The sequence below is a fragment of the Cyprinodon tularosa genome, unplaced genomic scaffold (assembly GCF_016077235.1).
Source record: "Cyprinodon tularosa strain WSP-4 unplaced genomic scaffold, ASM1607723v1 ctg302, whole genome shotgun sequence".
Classification (NCBI taxonomy): Eukaryota; Metazoa; Chordata; class Actinopteri; order Cyprinodontiformes; family Cyprinodontidae; genus Cyprinodon; species Cyprinodon tularosa.
The window spans coordinates 136,607-155,266 of record NW_024039011.1 but is presented as its reverse complement, the minus strand read 5'-3'; the positions used below and the strand labels follow the sequence as shown (position 1 = coordinate 155,266).

The 18,660-nt window shown below is 41.9% G+C and overlaps 1 protein-coding gene across 1 annotated transcript; it reads right to left on the bottom strand.

Moving 5' to 3' along the window:
• Positions 1-1,263: 1,263 nt before the first annotated feature.
• Positions 1,264-16,285, bottom strand: fbxo34 (F-box protein 34). Its single transcript, XM_038291864.1, has 3 exons — positions 16,021-16,285; positions 8,751-8,891; positions 1,264-4,163 (listed from the first exon to the last, which is right to left on the bottom strand). Exon 3 carries the CDS (start codon positions 4,154-4,156, stop codon positions 2,342-2,344), a length of 1,815 nt encoding a protein of 604 aa, XP_038147792.1. The 5' UTR covers positions 4,157-4,163; positions 8,751-8,891; positions 16,021-16,285; the 3' UTR covers positions 1,264-2,341.
• Positions 16,286-18,660: the final 2,375 nt, after the last annotated feature.

Sequence of the window (18,660 nt, the reverse complement as noted above, 5' to 3'; positions counted from 1 at the left end):
ATTTGCAACAGTATTAAATTTTTTTTAATGCATCAATTTAGATAATTCCAACGGGAGGAGTCGTATATTTCTACTCAAATGTGTAGCAAGTGTGTTGTTAACTCCAAATTGAGGATGTATTAGCGCCCCCATGTCAGCACAACTGAGTTTGATGGGACACTGTGCGGCCGCGAAGCATTTTTAGTTCTGGTAACGTTTCTTACCTGTCAATTTTATTATTTTCCCAGTGAAACCACATGATTTATAGGCTACTAACTGAAAGTTACTGCATTGGTTTGTAGATGGATATCAGGAAATTCCTCACACGAAGCAGAGACAGGGAAGCAGTAAAACAAGATGAGAGAGAGGGAGGTAAGGCTGAGTTAAAATTTACCCTGAACTAAAACTCTGTAACCTAGGAATTAATGATTACTTCAGAATGTGTATAAGGAAACTTTTTATTTGTCAAAGTTGTTGTCTTATTTTTTATAGCTGCAATGTTGAAAATGTTCATGTTAAGCTCTTACACTCAATATTTCAACTGGTAATTTGGTAGGAATGTATCAGGGTGAGGCAGTGTGCTTGTCTGTATTTGTGTATGGCAGGAGGGGCATATGCGGTAGGGGGCCAGTGCCCCAGTAAAGCTTTGTGCCTAGCAACGCCCCTGCTGCACTATGAACTTGGATCAGCTGTTTTGCTTTACCTCCAGACCCCCTAGGTGTGGGCCATAAGGCTAACCTGTAGGTTTACCTAGATGAGCAATAACACCTCACCAGTGGTGCCCTATGTTGCACTTTTAGGGGACAAATTCACACTTTAACCTTCAAGGACCAAGAAAATATACATATTCACAAAGTCTCTGCAATTATTCTAAGAGATAACAAAACAGCTCTTATGAAATAGAAAGGGGGTGGGGGCACCCGTTTGACATTTTGCTCCACAGAACATCATCACCAACTGAACCTCCCACAAAACCTTTGTCTCAACTTGGTCGATTTAATCGAACCAAACCAAACCAGGATGTAATGACTTGGATTTTTTTTATTCTACATCCGCCACCAAGTTTTCAATGCAGGAATATCATTTGTATTATAAACTGTTATTCATATGGTTGGTGATGGTGGGCTGATATGATTTAAAACGGAAATTAGTGATTTGTAGTCCTAACATGTCTTCAGTCACTTAGAGATGAAATAAACACCGACTGGAAATCAAGACTCCAGATGTTTTCAACATAAACAGACCAGAACACATTTTATTTAAGCAAAACATTTATGCAGAAAATTTCAGAGGCAGCAGACATAACCCAGCAAACAAACTTTACGTTCACATCTTCTATTATGCTTTATTTTATTTTTTTTTTTAGAGCTTTTTAAAATAATCTTTACTGTCAAGTTTTTTCCATATTGCATCGTCTCAAAGACCCAAGGCCACATTTCTCCACGTCCTACAAAGAGATAAAATGATTATCCGTCAGCTAATGGAAGCACTCAAACAAATCCTATGCAAAAACAAACATGGTGTGTTTGGGATCACGTTCTACTTTGGAAGCTTTACATGCTCTCCTGTTGATTTGCTTATACCATTTGTTCCTATGGTATGAACAGATCATTTCCTCACATCAGTTATTTAAAACCAGCTGAGAAGTTGAATGTTCTGACTTCCTGCCCCGCTGTTACCAGCCCAGCTAGCCAATTGATCTAAGCTCCATTTTTGCAACAGTTCTCAGAAATCTGGTTTACAGAAGAGTCCTGGCTCTGAATCCTCTCTCCTCTGGATAAAAGTCCAATCTGTTGATCAGTGATCAATTAACAAAAAAAAAACAGAAGAAATCTGAAAGGTGGCGACCTGAGAGGTAGGGGGCGCCACATTTCATACAGCAACTCAAAACATGTAGAACACAAATCTGTTCTCAGCTGCTTGGATATCTTAATCCTGGGATTTTTCTGGTTAAAATGTGTAAAAAAAAAAAAAAGAAATTTTTATTCCCAAACAAAAAAAATGAACAGGTGACCCGAGTTTTACTCCTAAATAAAAAAAAGCTTTTACATAAGTGACTTTAACACATCCCTCAACGTCCAGAAAAAAAGATATAACGACCCGGTTCTGCCGAATATGAACAGAACCGAGCTGAATCCGCTTGAATGCACACAGCGGGTAGAAGCAGTTGGACAGGCCGCTGCAGCACCAAAGTTTGCATCTCAGAGCAACAGCCTGATCTATTTTGGTTTAACATGCTTTATTCGGGACAGAACAGATCTGGTGCTGGAAATCATTTCAGTAAAAAGTAAAATGTTAGAGACTGAAGGCGTCAGCTGATGACAGCGGAAGGACTTAAGGCTTCACACAAACACTCAATCATTCAGCTTTCATGGCTATAGTTCCTCTTATAAATTGGCACATTGATGCTGTGAAATGCAGGCACCCAGCGGTTGTCATGGAGACCCACGTTGCAGCCAGGTGCATCCCTCTGGGCACCATGGCAACACATCCAGAAGCCTGGCCCGTAGGGCAGAGCCTGGCAGTAAGGCTTGTGGTGCCAGCGGCACAGGGACACGTCCCCTGGACAGTAACGCTTTTTGCACTGTTTGCAGGGGTCGTCACGGTAGCGGGGGTCGGACACCCAGAGCGAGTCGGCGGGGCGCACGCCGTAGTTCTCGATGATGAACTTGAAGTAGCTGCAGGTGCACTTGAGTGCAGCGAGGCTCTGCGTGGGCAGCAGCAGGAACATGTTCACCAACAGGTGATGGGGGAGCAGCAGCAGGTACGACTGAGGCGCCAGCAGCTGCTGCAGCCTCTGCCGCACTTTTAGGAAGTCCTGCGACGCCGAGGGACTCCTGCCAAGAGGCACTGCGGCAGAGCGAGAGTTCTTCTCCGACTGGGGAAGGGGGCTGATGACGGGAGAGGCAGGAGGAAGGGTCGGCTGGAGGTAGAAGCTTGTCCTGTGATGAGGAGCGCAGAGGTTTGACTCTGTCTCATCAGGAGAGAGAAACAGGAGGCCGGGCAGGGGCTCCTGCTCCTCAGACTGAGGGGGTGGGGGGGTGGCTGCCGTCTCTTCTGAAACCTTCCCAGTAGGATCACCTGAATGCAGTGCAGAGACCCCTGAAGGTGCCGCTGCGGCTGGGGGCTCCGCTCTGACTGTGTGTGATGAACTAATAGGGTTCTCGCTGCTGCTCAGAGGCTCAGGTGGTGATGATGGTGATGGTGATGAAGAACCCTTTGTTACCGGGGAGGTTTCTGGCTGTGGGCTGAAGCTTTTCTGCCCTGCAGCGAGGAGGACTCGGCCCACTGTCCTCTTTAGGCTGTTGCTCCTGGACAGACTGGTCTCGCAGCTCCTCAGACACTCCGACTCCAGCTTGGCCACCATTTCTGAGACCCTGACGATCTCTGGCTCCTCCCCCTCCCTGATCTCTGGCCGGATGGTTTTGGACAGGGTGATGGTGGTGCAGCTCCTCTGGATATTCAGCAGAGGTTTGAGGTTCGGCTGAAGCTCGCTCGCTCTGTGCTCCAGGAAAGCCACCATGTCCACAACCGAAACCTTCTGCTCCTGCTCTGCCGACGGCGGCGCTTCCCCACACGGCCCGCCGGCTGACTTTGAACCCCTCGGCTTTGCTCTGAAGTCACACAGCTGTTCGCTCATGATACGGCTGCTCTGGTCCAGCTGATGCTTCTGGTTGTTGAGGGACCTGCGGCGCCTCTTGGCAGAGCTGTTCTCCTCCCAGCTTCCCTTTGCCTTCACGGCACGGAACTGCCCCGACAGAGCGCCGCTGCTCACACACGTCATCCCTGCTGCATTGCAGCGGCTCAAATAGCTCTCCGAGCCGCGTGCGCCGTCCTCAGTCCCGTCCGTCAGCCTCCCCTCTGAAGCGAAGATGGCAATCTTCTCACGCACGTGTCCTGGTTTGATGACGGTCCACATGTTCAGCGTTGTATCGCCATCCTCCGCCGTGTTCTGGCACGGACCCAGAGTTGGGTGGTACCTGCTGGTCGGTGAGGGGGGGGCGCCACAGCAGAGGGTGTTGGTGGAGATTAAACGTAAAGGCGAACGGCTGCTCCGCTCACTGGACATCTTCTTCCTCAGCACCTCCTGCTGGCTCCTCTGAGAGGACGTCTGAACTGCAGCTGCATCCAAATGCAACTCTGAGCGCAGGAGCTTCGGATAGGGCCTCAGATGCATGGCTGACCTACGGGGACGAGAAAATCCTTTGATTACACAAACACACTGGGGAAAACCTGTTGGCGAATCTCACATTAAATTGTTCCTCTCTCGGCAGAGTGGGAATAAGATAAGATAATCCTTTATTTGTCCCACAGTGGGTAAATTGCAGCGTTGCATCACAGTGAACAGTACAGTAGGAAAAAAGAAAGAGTACAAAATATTAAAAATATATAAAAAATATACATTAAGTATATACAGACAAGGCCATCACACTTGGTGTGAACAGTTAAATGACTAAGGCTAAGGTTACAAACACTGGTATAAAGTGACAACAGTAAAGTTCTGTGCAAATGATTGATTGTATTAAATTATTGCAGAGTTAAATGAATATGAGTGAAGTATACAATAGATATGCAATAATAACAGGTAAAGTGACGGTGGACATATGGTTGATACGGAGCTAGCATTGTTGGTTGTACAAGAGAGAGGATTTGGGATTTATGATGTCAGACAGCTCCTGGCAAAGCGCAATAAAGAGAACATATTTCACTTTGGTTTTTATTCGACATGCTCCAGTTTAAAGCGCTACCCAGGCTTCATCTGTCCAACAGCAGGCTTGCCAGGAAACATCCGGATGTCGATCCGACTAGGACTAAAACAATTAAACGGATTAATCAATTATTGAAATAATCATCAACTAATTTATTAATCGTTAACGGCTTGTTGAATGTACACTTCCCCATGTTTTTCAGATGAAAAGTTAGCGCCGCATCACCCCAAGGTCCGGATGCATCATCGTTTTTATTGGTTCTTCTATCTCACATACACTATATTGCCAAAAGTATTTGCTCACCTGCCTTGACTCACATATGAGCTTAAGTGACATCCCGTTCCTAATCCATAGGGTTCAATATGACGTCGGTCCACCCTTTGCAGCTAGAACAGCTTCAACTCTTCTGGGAAGGCTGTCCACAAGGTTTAGGAGTGTGTTTATGGGAATTTTTGACCATTCTTCCAGAAGCGCATTTGTGAGGTCGCACACTGATGTTGGACGAGAAGGCCTGGCTCTCAGTCTCCGCTCTAATTCATCCCAAAGGTGTTCTATCGGGTTGAGGTCAGGACTCTGTGCAGGCCAGTCAAGTTCATCCACACCAGACTCTGTCATCCATGTCTTTATGGACCTTGCTTTGTGCACTGGTGCACAGTCATGTTGGAAGAGGAAGGGGCCAGCTCCAAACTGTTCCCACAAAGTTGGGAGCATGGAATTGTCCAAAATGTCTTGGTATGCTGAAGCATTCAGAGTTCCTTTCACTGGAACTAAGGGGCCAAGCCCAGCTCCTGAAAAACAACCCCACACCATAATCCCCCCTCCACCAAACTTTACACTTGGCACAATGCAGTCAGACAAGTACCGTTCTCCTGGCAACCGCCAAACCCAGACCCGTCCATCAGATTGCCAGATGGAGAAGCGCGATTCGTCACTCCAGAGAACGCGTCTCCACTGCTCTAGAGTCCAGTGGCGGCGTGCTTTACACCACCGCATCCGACGCTTTGCATTGCACTTGGTGATGTATGGCTTGGATGCAGCTGCTCGACCATGGAAACCCATTCCATGAAGCTCTCTGCGCACTGTTCTTGAGCTAATCTGAAGGCCACATGAAGTTTGGAGGTCTGTAGTGATTGACTCTGCAGAAAGTTGGCGACCTCTTCGCACTATGCGCTTCAGCATCCGCTGACCCCGCTCCGTCAGTTTACGTGGCCTACCACTTCGTGGCTGAGTTGCTGTCGTTCCCAAACACTTCCATTTTCTTATAATACAGCTGACAGTTGACTGTGGAATATTTAGGAGCGAGGAAATTTCATGACTGGATTTGTTGCACAGGTGGCATCCTATCACAGTTCCACGCTGGAATTCACTGAGCTCCTGAGAGCGACCCATTCTTTCACAAATGTTTGTAAAAACAGTCTGCATGCCTAGGTGCTTGAATTTATACACCTGTGGCCATGGAAGTGATTGGAACACCTGATTCCAATAATTTGGATGGGTGAGCAAATACTTTTGGCAATATAGTGTATGTCAAAATCAAGGCCCGAGACACGAATTGTTTATCCACGGCCCCCTGGATGATATTTAATTAGCATTAGAACCGGCCCACAGGCCACGGCTGCTTGTGCGCGCTGCTGTGACTTTGCAGACTACTGTTGCATTGTGGGGAATGTAGCGTTATTTAAATTTTTAAGTTGTGCTTTGCATGTTTGGATTGTTTTGGTTTTTGCTTCCTCTTAACAATCCAAGCTTGGACGAAGTCGGTTGTCCAAGGGGACGGTGTGCACCAACTGCACTCCGCAACTACTGCGCGCAGGCGTCAGCAGAGGCTGATTGAAGCCAATATAAAAGGAGCCTGGATGGAGGGAGGCGCAGGTGGGATCCGCATGTCAGGCACAGACAGGGCAGAGGTCTGACTTATTGCACTTTGCATGTTTGGATTGTTTTGGTTTTTGTTTTTCCCTCCTTAAACAATCCAAGCACACTGGGCTGAAGCTGGTTGACTAAAATGGCCCCACACTCAGTCTTTGACGAGGTCAAGCAAGCAACTCAACCCAAACAGCAAAAAAAAAAAAAAAAAAAAAAATCAAGTCCAAGATATTCTAATTCAACAAAAGCCGCCGTAATAGTGGCACGGTATAACACTCCCTTTCCCTTTTTTAAAGGTCCAAGATTTAATAATTGTCCTTAAAAGTCACCAATTAGAGGCCAGGGGTTGGGCTCCACTAATTACGCTTCTTCTGGAGGCGATCCGTCAGACCGATCTAGCTAAAAGAAAGATGCAGGAAAACGCCACTATCCCCGCACCAAGACTCCATCGGAACACGCATTTCCTAACGATACTCTGATGTAGGGGTGGGTATTGGCAAAGAAGTCACGATTCGACTCGAATCACATGCCACGATGCGATTCTATCACGATGCACCATGATACTTGAAATATTGCGATGTGTTGCGATATTTTCACTGAACACTGTAAGAAAAAGATACAGCCATTACCAGTGGCTGACTGGCTGGGTATGATCTGGATAGTGTCTTCAATTGATACATAACTGAATGCAACTGAATTCATACATAGCTGTATTTATTGAAACGACTTTTGGAGGTGTTGCCATGAAAACAAATGCTGGACACAAATGTTACTATTACTGGTGTGGACACACTGACAAAAAGATCCTAGGATTCATCAAACTTAAACTAACAAAATAAGGATAATCAGTGCCGTTTACATGGCCTCAGTGGTCCTTTAAACCAATGAAACGAAAACATTCAAATGGATGACATTTCCCCTTTTGCAAATTACGTGCGTCATATCAATTTTGTTTTTACCTTCTTTGTTTTTAAAGCCAAAATGCATCCTAGCATCTGACTTGAAATGTGATTGAGCCGGGGGGCACAAGGCAGCGGGCGTCAACACATCCGCAGCGACATCTGCTGGACTGGAAGTTGTATTCCACTTGGTTTGGCTGATGTGCGCCAACCATTCATGTATTTTATTTGTTCTTTTTTTTTTTTTTTTTTTTTTTTTTTTTTATAATCAATTCTTGCCTTCAAGAATCGATGCAGTAGAAAAAAAATTAGAATCGCGATGCATCGTCATGACGATTATTTTGCACACCCTTACTCTGATGGAGACGGAGCTCTACTTAAAGACGGACCTCTGGCCCTCGCTCAGCAGTGTGTCCGTCTCCATCACCTCTCCTTCCATCCAGGCTCCTTTTATTTTGGGTTCAATCAGCCTCTGCTGACACCTGTAGTCTGTGGTCTTTTTGATTCTTCTGTCCTTTTTGGTATTGCTCTGCTTTTTGTTTAATGAATTCCTTTTATTATTTCTTTTTATTCCTTATATTTCTCTGGCTGAACTCTGGGTCTGCTGCTGGGATTCAAGTATTGTTTTGTCTGTGTGACTTAGATTTTTGTATTTTATTTTATTTATTCATATTTTTCAGTTGAATACAGTCAGGGACAAATGCAGATAAGAGCCATGAGAGAGAATACAACTGATTTGATTTTTTTTTACTTATTTTACTATTTAAAAGCAGTGATCGGTAGGATCATAGAGCAGCACAGTAATGCATTTTCGGGATTAAATATGCATGCACTTTCATTTATGTATTTATCTTTTGTTTATTAATATAAAAGTTTCATAATATTGATATTAATATTTTTAAGTCTTGGCTCAATAGGCTTTGTTCATTTCAATATGTTTTAATAAACATTTAACCCGTCCAGCCCTCGGCTAGAAGCAAATGTGTTTTTTTGGCCCTCAGTGTTTTTGACTTTGACATCCCTGCTCTATCGGGACGGAACCAATAACAGTTCCAGCTGGGTAAATTTTTAATTATTATTTTAATGTTGGATATGGTTTACAAAAATAAAATCCTATTTATGACATGGAAGCAATTTTAAGAACTATGAAAGACTGATTTGAAGACTTAAGGATCTGCAGGAACCCTGTAGAAAACTGAGTAAAGCTAATGGCTCATCTACAATAACACCATCATGACAAAGCTACAAAGAATACTAATAATTATTGATATAGTGATTATTAATGCAGCATAATTACCTTGACAGCACATATTGAGCGGCGGCGGTCTCAGAGCCGTGATCCAGGGTTACCAGTAAGCTTCTCTAATCGGTATGCTGCCTCTCAACTCTAAACTTTAGGAAAGCAGACTGAAGTGGAAAAGCTTCCTCTGCATAAAGCCTGCAGAAAAACAACAACAAATACACAGAACAAACCTTAGTAATGCAGATCAAAGGGTTAGATGATTAAAGGCGATTCATCCTGACGTGCAGAGATAATGTTAGAGAGCAGCTTCCCTCCCGCTGCAGCTTTACTCCTCTTATATCACTGGTCATTCCCGTCTCTTTGCCTTCAACTGGAACAAACTTTAGAACGTTTTTGGACCGCTCCTCCGGCGGAACCATTTTAGGTCTGACATCAGTTGGTTATCACATTTTGAGGCGCAGAGCTGGTGTTCCCCTGACGCCCACACCGTGCTTCGTGCCACATGAGAGACCTCCTGCCTGTTCGCCCATTCAGCCGTTCCTACGGCTGTGGTGCTCCATTTGGATCCCATCAGAAACGTTCTGCAGAAAGTTTCATACCTATCAGATGTGTTCAGGGTCTGTGGTTGTAATGATCTGCTTTGTAATGATCAGAACATGATAAAGCATTCCTGTGTTAGATAACAGGGAGAAACAATGGCCAATCAGGTTTGATGCTTTCGCAATCCTTGTTTACGTCCTTTTGTGTTTCAATATGGAATTTTCCACTTTTGACTGTTGTCTACAGGTGGATAGAGATCAGATCAGGAGGGTTATGGCTGCTGTCCTCACACCTCTGAGAGCCTTTAGAGAATGCAGATATTCAGGTCCTTTTTCAGATGGTTGCTGACTGGGGGGAAAAAAAACTAGATTATTGTTCAAGCTTAGAGGACAAAACCTTTAGTGTGTGAATCCGTCTGACTGATGCTGCTCTACTGCAGCGTGATCGGGTCAAATCAGGTCAAATACGCCCTCAGATTGATGTTATGTCCTCTCACTCAGAACACCACATGACCCACGGTTCATTTCTGGAAACTATTTTAGAAGCCAACAGCTTTATAAAAGCAGTAACTCTGCAGAACTATGAAGACTTGAATCTAACTTCAATACACCAGTTGTTTAAAAAAAGGCCACAACTCAGAAAAGGTAGTTTGGTTGACTGAAAAAGAATATCTGCTTTGAATTACTTGAAAACTATTTCAATTTGAAAGATTTTTAAACAAACAGCCGACAAAACATCTCGATTCACACACCTGATGTATATTTCATCTGTTCTGATGTATTAAAGTGATTGTAGCTGCTGTTTGCCCTGATCGGTTCAGCAGATGCCTCGGAGCGCCTTACAGGACAAACAGCCAGGATCAATAAAACACGTCATTTAAAAAAATCATGTTCTGGAGTTCAAACTACACGAGATACTGGAAGATGATCCCTGCATTAATGTACAAGTCTGATTAATGAGGGATTAAACTATGAACGTGTGGACAGACTTAGAAAGGATTTGCCTCAATGTTCTTGTCACCTTTGATATCACCCAGGTTTTACCTTGAAGCTGTTGGTGAAAAAAAAAAACAACAAAAAATGAGATAAAAGAACACGTCTGGGGGAGGAATAAACATATATATAATATATATAAACATGCATAGGGATTATAATCTCTGACAGGCCAGCTGAGAAGCGATCAGCTTCTGCAGCCCACTAGTGGATAACAGTTAGGGGTGCACCGATAAATCGGCCGGCCGATCGGCCCCGATTTCCTTAATTTAGGGTGATTGGTGATCGGCCGATATTTACATATGAAACCGATCTTAACCACCAATCTATTTACCTCCGCGAGTGTCTTAAAATCAGTTGCCATTCCATATTTTTTCTAATCTTTTGTTGAAGTTTTGTTTTTTGAAATGTAAAAAAATCAAAAGACCAATGTTGTAGTCTTAAGTTTGTTTTATTTCATATTTATTATTTAATTCATTTCTATGTCAAGGCTCTACCTCATGGGCAGTTAAAACAAGTTTATAATGGTTCAAGGCTATTGTTCAAGGGCATGTTTTCCAAGAAAAGATTGTAACATTGACAGTGAATTGCGATCTTGTAACACAGTGTTTATAGCAAAAAAAAAAATGATAAAATCAGTATTAACCAAAAATCGGAATCGGCAGGTCAGACTTTTTAAAGATCGGTGATTGGAAATCGGCCGGAAAACTGCAATCGGTGCACCCCTAATAGCAGTGGCTCAGTGGGTCTCATACAGTAGTAGCCATAAAAAAATTCCCCACTTCCCTTGATGGGCCCTTGGCTGTTCCCCTACAATTCCCTTTTAAACAACTAAAATATTCTGTCATGATTTGTGGACATTAAGATCTAAAGAGAAGCATCGTCTCCTGGTCAGACCCTGTAATTCAGTGAAAGGGTGGAGTCAGAGTAAAAAATATGCACGCCCAGGAGAAGACCAGTGGCTGGAAGTTGGAGGGGATTTTGCTGCCACTGGGCTGGCCCTTGACAGGGAAGGGCCATTTTGAATGGCTGCTACTGTACCTACTGATATGAACTACTGGTCTCTGAATAATATCACTTGATAAACGCTTCAGTAATACACCACACTACAACATAACTGATAAAAGTGTGTACCGTATGATTCATGCTGATATATCAGCTTAGTATGGGTCACTCAAAGCTGCTATTTTGCTCTGTAGATTAGTGTCCCACTGATATACAACTTTATTGTTTTCAAAGCAATATAGAGTCGATGTAGCACTTTGTTAAACGCTGCACTAAACCTTCCTCTTCCAGTTAGCATCAAACTACAGATGATATTACATGTAATTAAGGGCTGGTTATAGGGGTGGAACAATTAAAGGAGAAGTCCAGCCATGTTCAGAATTCAAACTTCTGAAAGTTCTTTAAATCTGAAATGATTCCATTTTGTTTAATAAATGATCAGTGTTTTTAATTCAGAGTAATTTTCATTTGAATGTGCTTTACTGGAGGCATCCATGTTTGTCAAAGAACACTACTGACACCTACCGGTTTGTGACGTCACGGTGCGGTGTCGGCTGTTGATCAAGTCCCAGTGCAACCATGCAGATCCAAGTAAATATATTGATAAAGATCACAAATAAAATAAAGGTCGGCCAGATGTAGAAAGTGGGAATAAAAGTGTAGGTTTTTGAAAAGTGCCAGATGTGGTCGTTTAGGTTGTGCTAACATAGACATTGTTTTTATTAGCAGTGATTAAAAAGAAAAATGTTTCCTTTAGTCAATATGATATTACAATTATGGTTGTGCTTTTTTTTTTTTCGAAAAGCCAATATTTGGATTTTCCTTTGGATTAACCACAACCATGGGAATGTTTCACTGCAGGGTTGGCTGGACAGTATATCAATATCAGTATTTATCGCGATAGCTACGTGATGGAAGAATAGAAAATATTTTAGATTAATTCAATAATTTCATTGTACTGTGATCAGAAAACAGTTGGTATTACGGGAGATGTAGGCAGAGAAAAGGATCTAACCCTTCTGACCTCTTATGGTTAAACTAAGCGAGGTCGGCCGTGCAGCTGAATAATTCTTAGAGGTTTGTGTTTAAATGGGGTTTATTAGCATTAATAGGGCTAGATTGAATGCTAACCAGCTCGGGCTGCAACTTACGATTATTTTACAAGTCGATTAATCTGTCGATAATTTTTTCGATTAATTATCAGATATCAAAAGGTTTCTTAAAGGAGATTTTTTACAGAATCAAAACAGGTGAAACTAAAACTTTTCCACTTAAGATTCAAACAGACATTTCTTTTAATCTTAAATTCAAAATATTTATGCATTTTCTTTTTCCAAGTTTGGTATAATTCCTGCTCTAAGAGGGTCGATCTCTCAGCTAAAGGCATGTCTTAAGAGTTTCTACACTCCATTTAACGATTCATCAATTAAAGGAGAAGTGCAGTCAGCAAGGAATAATCAATGGATCATTATTTATACCTTAAACTAATACGTTCGTGGAGATTTAATGAATTTAGTGTTAGTCAGTAAAAAAATACAAATAATAATTTGTCGTGATCACATAGTCTGGGAGCGGCCATTTTTACCCAAATATAGTTACCCCTCCCTCCTGCCATCTTCCAGCAGTGACGTCACGGTGCGGTAAGCCTAGCGCCATTCTCCCCGCTTTACAAGCAAAATCAATGGGAACTACTAGACACACCTGCCATCAACAACAATTATTGAAGATTTCCAGAGGACTTCACCATTGAAATTCACCAGAGCTATAGTGAAACTGACAATGCCCACGTGCATGGCAGCTGGATGTTGGGATACATCGGGTAAAAGTGAGAAAAAAAAAAAAAAGTTATTTCACCTTTCTGATTCCTGATCCTCCACAGACGGGTTCGTCGTTGGATTGCCAACTTGAAGAGGGAGGATTTGCCATCAAACTTCTGGCCAGAGATAAAACACGTAATATATAGCAAACATTTCAAGATGACTTGGATAATAGCGCGTTGTGACAAACTTGATCAACAGCCGATACCGCACCGTGACGTCACAAACCAGTAGGTGGCAGTAGTGTTCTTTGACAAACATGGATGCCTCCAGTGAAGGACATTCAAATGAAAATTACTCTGAATTAAAAACCTTTATCATTTATTGAACAGGATGGAATGATTTCATGTTTAAAGCACTTTCAGAAGTTTGAATTCTGAATATGACTGGAATTCTCCTTTAAGCTACTAGTTTATTAAAAACATTCAAACTTGGTATTAAACTTTGGGATGGAGTGCCTGGAGTTAAACTGGGCCGGTTCCCCTGCGTACATGATGAGGGAATATGGATCCGTGTTATTTCCCCGACATGATCTGCCTCTGGCTTCCAGAGATCCCTGCTGGTCAGTGAGAGGCAGGGCGAAGTCGCCTGTAGCATTAGATGCACCTCAGAATGCACTGAGGAGGGAGCAGGCTGGCTCGGTGCCTTTATGTGCTGCCGCCTCCATCCACCCAGCAGCACACTGCTGATGGATCAGCAGAAATTAAAGAAAAGCTCTAATCAAACATGGCTGAATAAATTTTCCACTAGACACAATGGCTAATTATTTCTGAGCCTAAAAGAGAATGATCCATTTACGTCTAAGCACTATATTATCTTTTAAAAGTAACTTAATATCCTTAAAGACCTTCATACTAGCCCATGCCTGTTCTCGCCTGGTGGCATTTAAATATCTAGCACAGGAAAAAAAACTTCTCCTTCTCCTTAAAAACCTTTAACCTGATAATTCAAATTATACATGAAATCCCCAACTATGTCATCCATTAGGTGATTATTGTCAGAGGTGTCAAGAAACAAAGTACAAATACTTACCTACTTTGTTACCTTACTTAAGAAATGTTGACTATCTATACTTTACTGGAGTAATTGTTTTATATGCTACGTTCAAACCGCAAGCACTGAAAACAGCAAAAAGCTTCTACTGCTTCATTTCTGCTGCTTGTCCACATTAAGGTCAGACGCCAGTTGCGTCTGATACTTCTGCTGCTCCTGTGTTCAATGCCAGAGAGCGGATTTGCTGTATTTGCTATGATCAGTGGGTAAAAAGTAGTTTGAATCCATTTTGAAGTGAGAAAGTCCTCCTGAAAACATGGTCTGTGCAGTCAGTTCATCCAGATTACCATCCTGCCTTCAAAGATTATTTCTCTTTGGGAGCCACTCAGACCCCTACATACCGGCGGAGCGCCGTCACTGGGAATCCCCAGCAGCAGCTGCCTCAGGCCCGCTCACCTCCATGCGGGTTTCTGCTAATATTCGTAGCAGCTGGAAGTAGATGTTAGCGTTTTTCTAAGTATGTGCTACAAACTGCAGGCACCAGGATAATAAAAGCAAACATATTCTGCCGGCAGGTTTCTACATTTTAAGTAAATTTCGGCGTTAATAAACTGTTTCAGAGGAGTGATCGTAGCACTCTGTATCAGCAGTGCTGTGTCTGACTCCCTGCCAGCTCCCAGATCCGCTTCTCTCATTGGTTGATGTGGCACATCCAGCAGCTAAAGTTCCATCTTTGCAACTCCAGCAGCTGCTGGTCTCGTATCGCGTCCCGAGCTTCAGGAGCTCATGACGCGCTGCTTCTGCTGCTGAAAAAAGTGCTGCAGGACAATTTCCTGCACCTTGATGCATGTCAACCATTAACTGTGTATGTAAGCCAGCTGCTTCTGCTGCCTGCAGTCTGAACGTAGCATTAGACAAACTTTTTCCTTCAACATTTTAAAAATACACTCAGTTTTGTTCCATTTAAGCTCATTTTCATTATTGTCTGTTGGTATTTTTAAAAAATAAAAACCTTCAAAATTCATCCAGACAAGTAATTTCTTTGTGGTTGGACTCGGTGCTGCCCCAACTTGTTGCTCACCACATAGCAAAATAAACAGTTTTTCAAGATGATGTAAAGTAAAATTTGACGCCATTAGTTATAAAACTCAGAAAATTAGGTCTAAGGAATTTATCATCCAGTAGGAAAATGTTCCTTTAATAGGATAGTGCAGTAAAGCTTCTGTATTTAACATTTTTCATGCACTACTTTTATACTTTTAGTTTTAAAAATGCAACTTTTACACTTTTACTGAAGTAAAAACCTTAAGTTGATCCTCTAACTTCTAAAAAAGTGTTTTTCAACAGTAGGATTTCTATTTCTAGTTGAGTAATAAATATTGATAGTACCTTGACACCTCTGATTATTTTTAAATTAGCTTCATTTTTTTCTAGAGATGCAAATGGGGGTTTGGGGAGATCCAGAGTGTTTTAAATACTTTATTTCTGTCACCATGTTGATATAAACCACAGAAATTCCCAGTAACTAAAGTCCGATTCTAGCCTGCGTTAGAAAAGCTGGTTAGCAGTCCTGGTTTGTGGACTCAGAACATGAGATCCTCTGATTGACAACTGCTGCGTTTGCAGTAAGGAGGAAACAACTGGACTGTTCGGGCCTCCTCATCACCTCCAACCTCAAGTCAGACTAGTCTGTGAATCTGACTGCTGTCCAGATTCACAAGGTTAACAGACAAAGTCCCCATCTTACAACTAAAGAATGAAACACTCAGCAGCTGGTCACAGACACGGTTAGCAAACAACTTCTTAAACAGGTCAAGTTGGTTAGCAGCGACTGGTGGAAACCAGGCTAGCAGCCTGGCTAGCTCTGGGGCTAACTACGGCAGACCGGTGGAGCAGGAAAACAGAGCCGTTATATACAGCAATAAGTTAAAAGACACACAAACGCAAACAATTTTCACGTCTAAGGGTCACACTAACCTGGAGAAGATAAATACTCCGTCTCTGCTCCAGGAAATAAAAAAATATATATGGCTACTAGCTGGCAAAGCAGCTAAACTCCACTGTCCCAGCTAGTCGGTGTGATGGTAAAACCCTAGATCTGCAGACAGATAACTTAGCTGCTTGGTTTTTAACAAGTCTTTAAACTTTCCAAACCAGCTAGGCTGTTTAAAAGCTCGCCCTTCGAAGCTTTCTACCACTACCGTAAACGAGCAAAGCACGTAAACCTGCAGCCCAGCGTCATTACGTCACCAACGGGAAAGGCAGCGTAAGGAAAAACAAAAATTACGTTAAACTGAAAATTTACCTGTAGATATGAATTTCTACGAATAACTACGTGGATTCAAATATTTTAAAATATGTTCAACTTCTATGCGGAAACATTCAATTTGGTTTTCCTCTGCAAAGTGAAATGTAACCTGAAATGCATCTTTTCTATGGAAGCCCATTTCTACTACATGAAAGTAAATAAATGCCTAATAGAAAGTCATAATCATGAGATACAAAGTCATAATTATGAGATTTAAAAAAAAATTGAAAATCAAATATTATAATCGAATGTTATAATTATGACAAGTGTTGCACCGATACCAATACCAGTATCGAGCGGGGCCCGATCCAGCACTAAAATGGTGGTATCGTTATCGGAAAGTAACAACAAATAGGGCACCGATACCATTTTGAGAGCCAAAAGTTTATTCAACTATTGTCACCTATGCCAGGTAGGCAATAAAAAGTTCTACCGGATTCACTTTGTATTAGTCTTTTTCCTGCTTCACAAAGGTAGGCAGCAGCTTGACGAAGCCATGATGGCAATTATTTTACATCCAAGTAGTATGCAGTTCTTCATATATACACACACGCATCAATTTCAAACAGATGGTATCGGTATCGGCCGATACTGCACAGCCAGGTATCGGTATCAGGGCCAAAAAATGGCATCAGGGCAACACTAATTATGACTTTCAAAGACGTAATTATGACTTTGTAACTCAAAATTATGACTTAAGATCTCATAATGATGACTCTCTACTTGGCATTTTTTACTTTCATGTCGCAGAAACAGGGTTCCATACTTTAAATCTCTTAACTATCTTATCAAAAAGTTTTGTTGCATAAATTCAAATGTAAGGTATGGAATCCCGTTTCCGCCACATGACAGTAAAAATGCCTGATAGAAAGTCATATTTATGAGATACAAAGACATAATTTTGACTTTCAAAGTCATGATTATGAGATATAAAGTCACAATTATGATATTCAGCATTTGGCATGTTTTACTTTCATGTGGAGTAAACAGGATTCGACACAGGCTTCCATACATTTGAATTTATGCAAGGGAAATTTTGATAAGAGGCACTTAAGAGATTGATAAGTATGGAAGCCCATTTCCGCCACATGGAAGTAAAAAATGGAAAATAGAAAGTCTTAATTATGAGATTTAAAGTTATTATTTGAAGTTACAAAGTCATCATTTCGACATTTAAAGTCATAATTATGTGTTACAAAGTCAAAATCATGATATTCGACTTTCAAATTTGCTATCTCATAATTATGACGTTCAAAGTCGAAATGATGACTTTGAATCTCATAAATATGAGTTTAAATCTCATACTTAAGAATTTCTATTTGGTATTTCTTTACTTTAATGCGGCGGAAACGGGCTTCCATACAAATGTAAAATAAAAAGCCACACTTTAATGTTTACTTATTTGAACTTAAGCAATACTTTTATTCTATTCGATCCTCCATTCACCAAAAGGCAAAAAAAACATCAACAAACTTCTTTATTAAAGATTATATAGAGAGTTATCATCAGTTAATTCTGTACAGATGCATCAACAGCAAATGAAATAGTAGGAGTGGCATTATAGTAGTACTAGGATTTCAAGTATAGAGTGGAAAACAAATCCATTATGGTTTGTCTGTTTACACAGGATAATTTTTGGCAGTTTTGTTGTAGTTTAGTGGGTGGAGGACATTAAACACTTGTTGTGTTGTGTTAGTGGAACAGTACATTGTGGCTAATAAAATCGAAAATGATCGGAAAGTGGCCGTGCTTCTCAGCGTAATGGGTCCAAAGACCCACAATTTACTTCGGAATTTGATGTCACCAAATAAGCCAGCAAGTAAATCATACGAAGAAATTGTGAAAGTGCTGCAAGAGCATTTAAACCCCAAACCGCTGATCATTGCAGAAAGATTTAGATTTCACAATAGAAATCAAAAGAAAAATGAGTCAGTCACGGACTACATGGCTGAATTACGCAGGCTATCAGAGCATTGCGAGTTCAAGGAGGGACTGTCAGACGCGCTGCGTGATCGTTTGGTGGGTGGTCTCGTGCACAAGGGCACACAGAAGCGGCTCCTTACGGAGAAGGATCTGACGCTTGCGCGCGCTCTGGAGATAGCCATCTCAGTGGAGACCGCTGCTAAGGATGCAGTTGAATTACAAAAGAAGACAGCTTCGTCTAGCGAATGTACAGTAAACAAAATGACAACAAAACGTGCTGAAAAGATGACAGCTTGTTTCCGATGTGGAAAGAAATCCCACAGCCCCGATGAATGTTGGTTCAAAGACAAAGACTGTAACCAGTGCAACAGAAGAGGGCATATCCA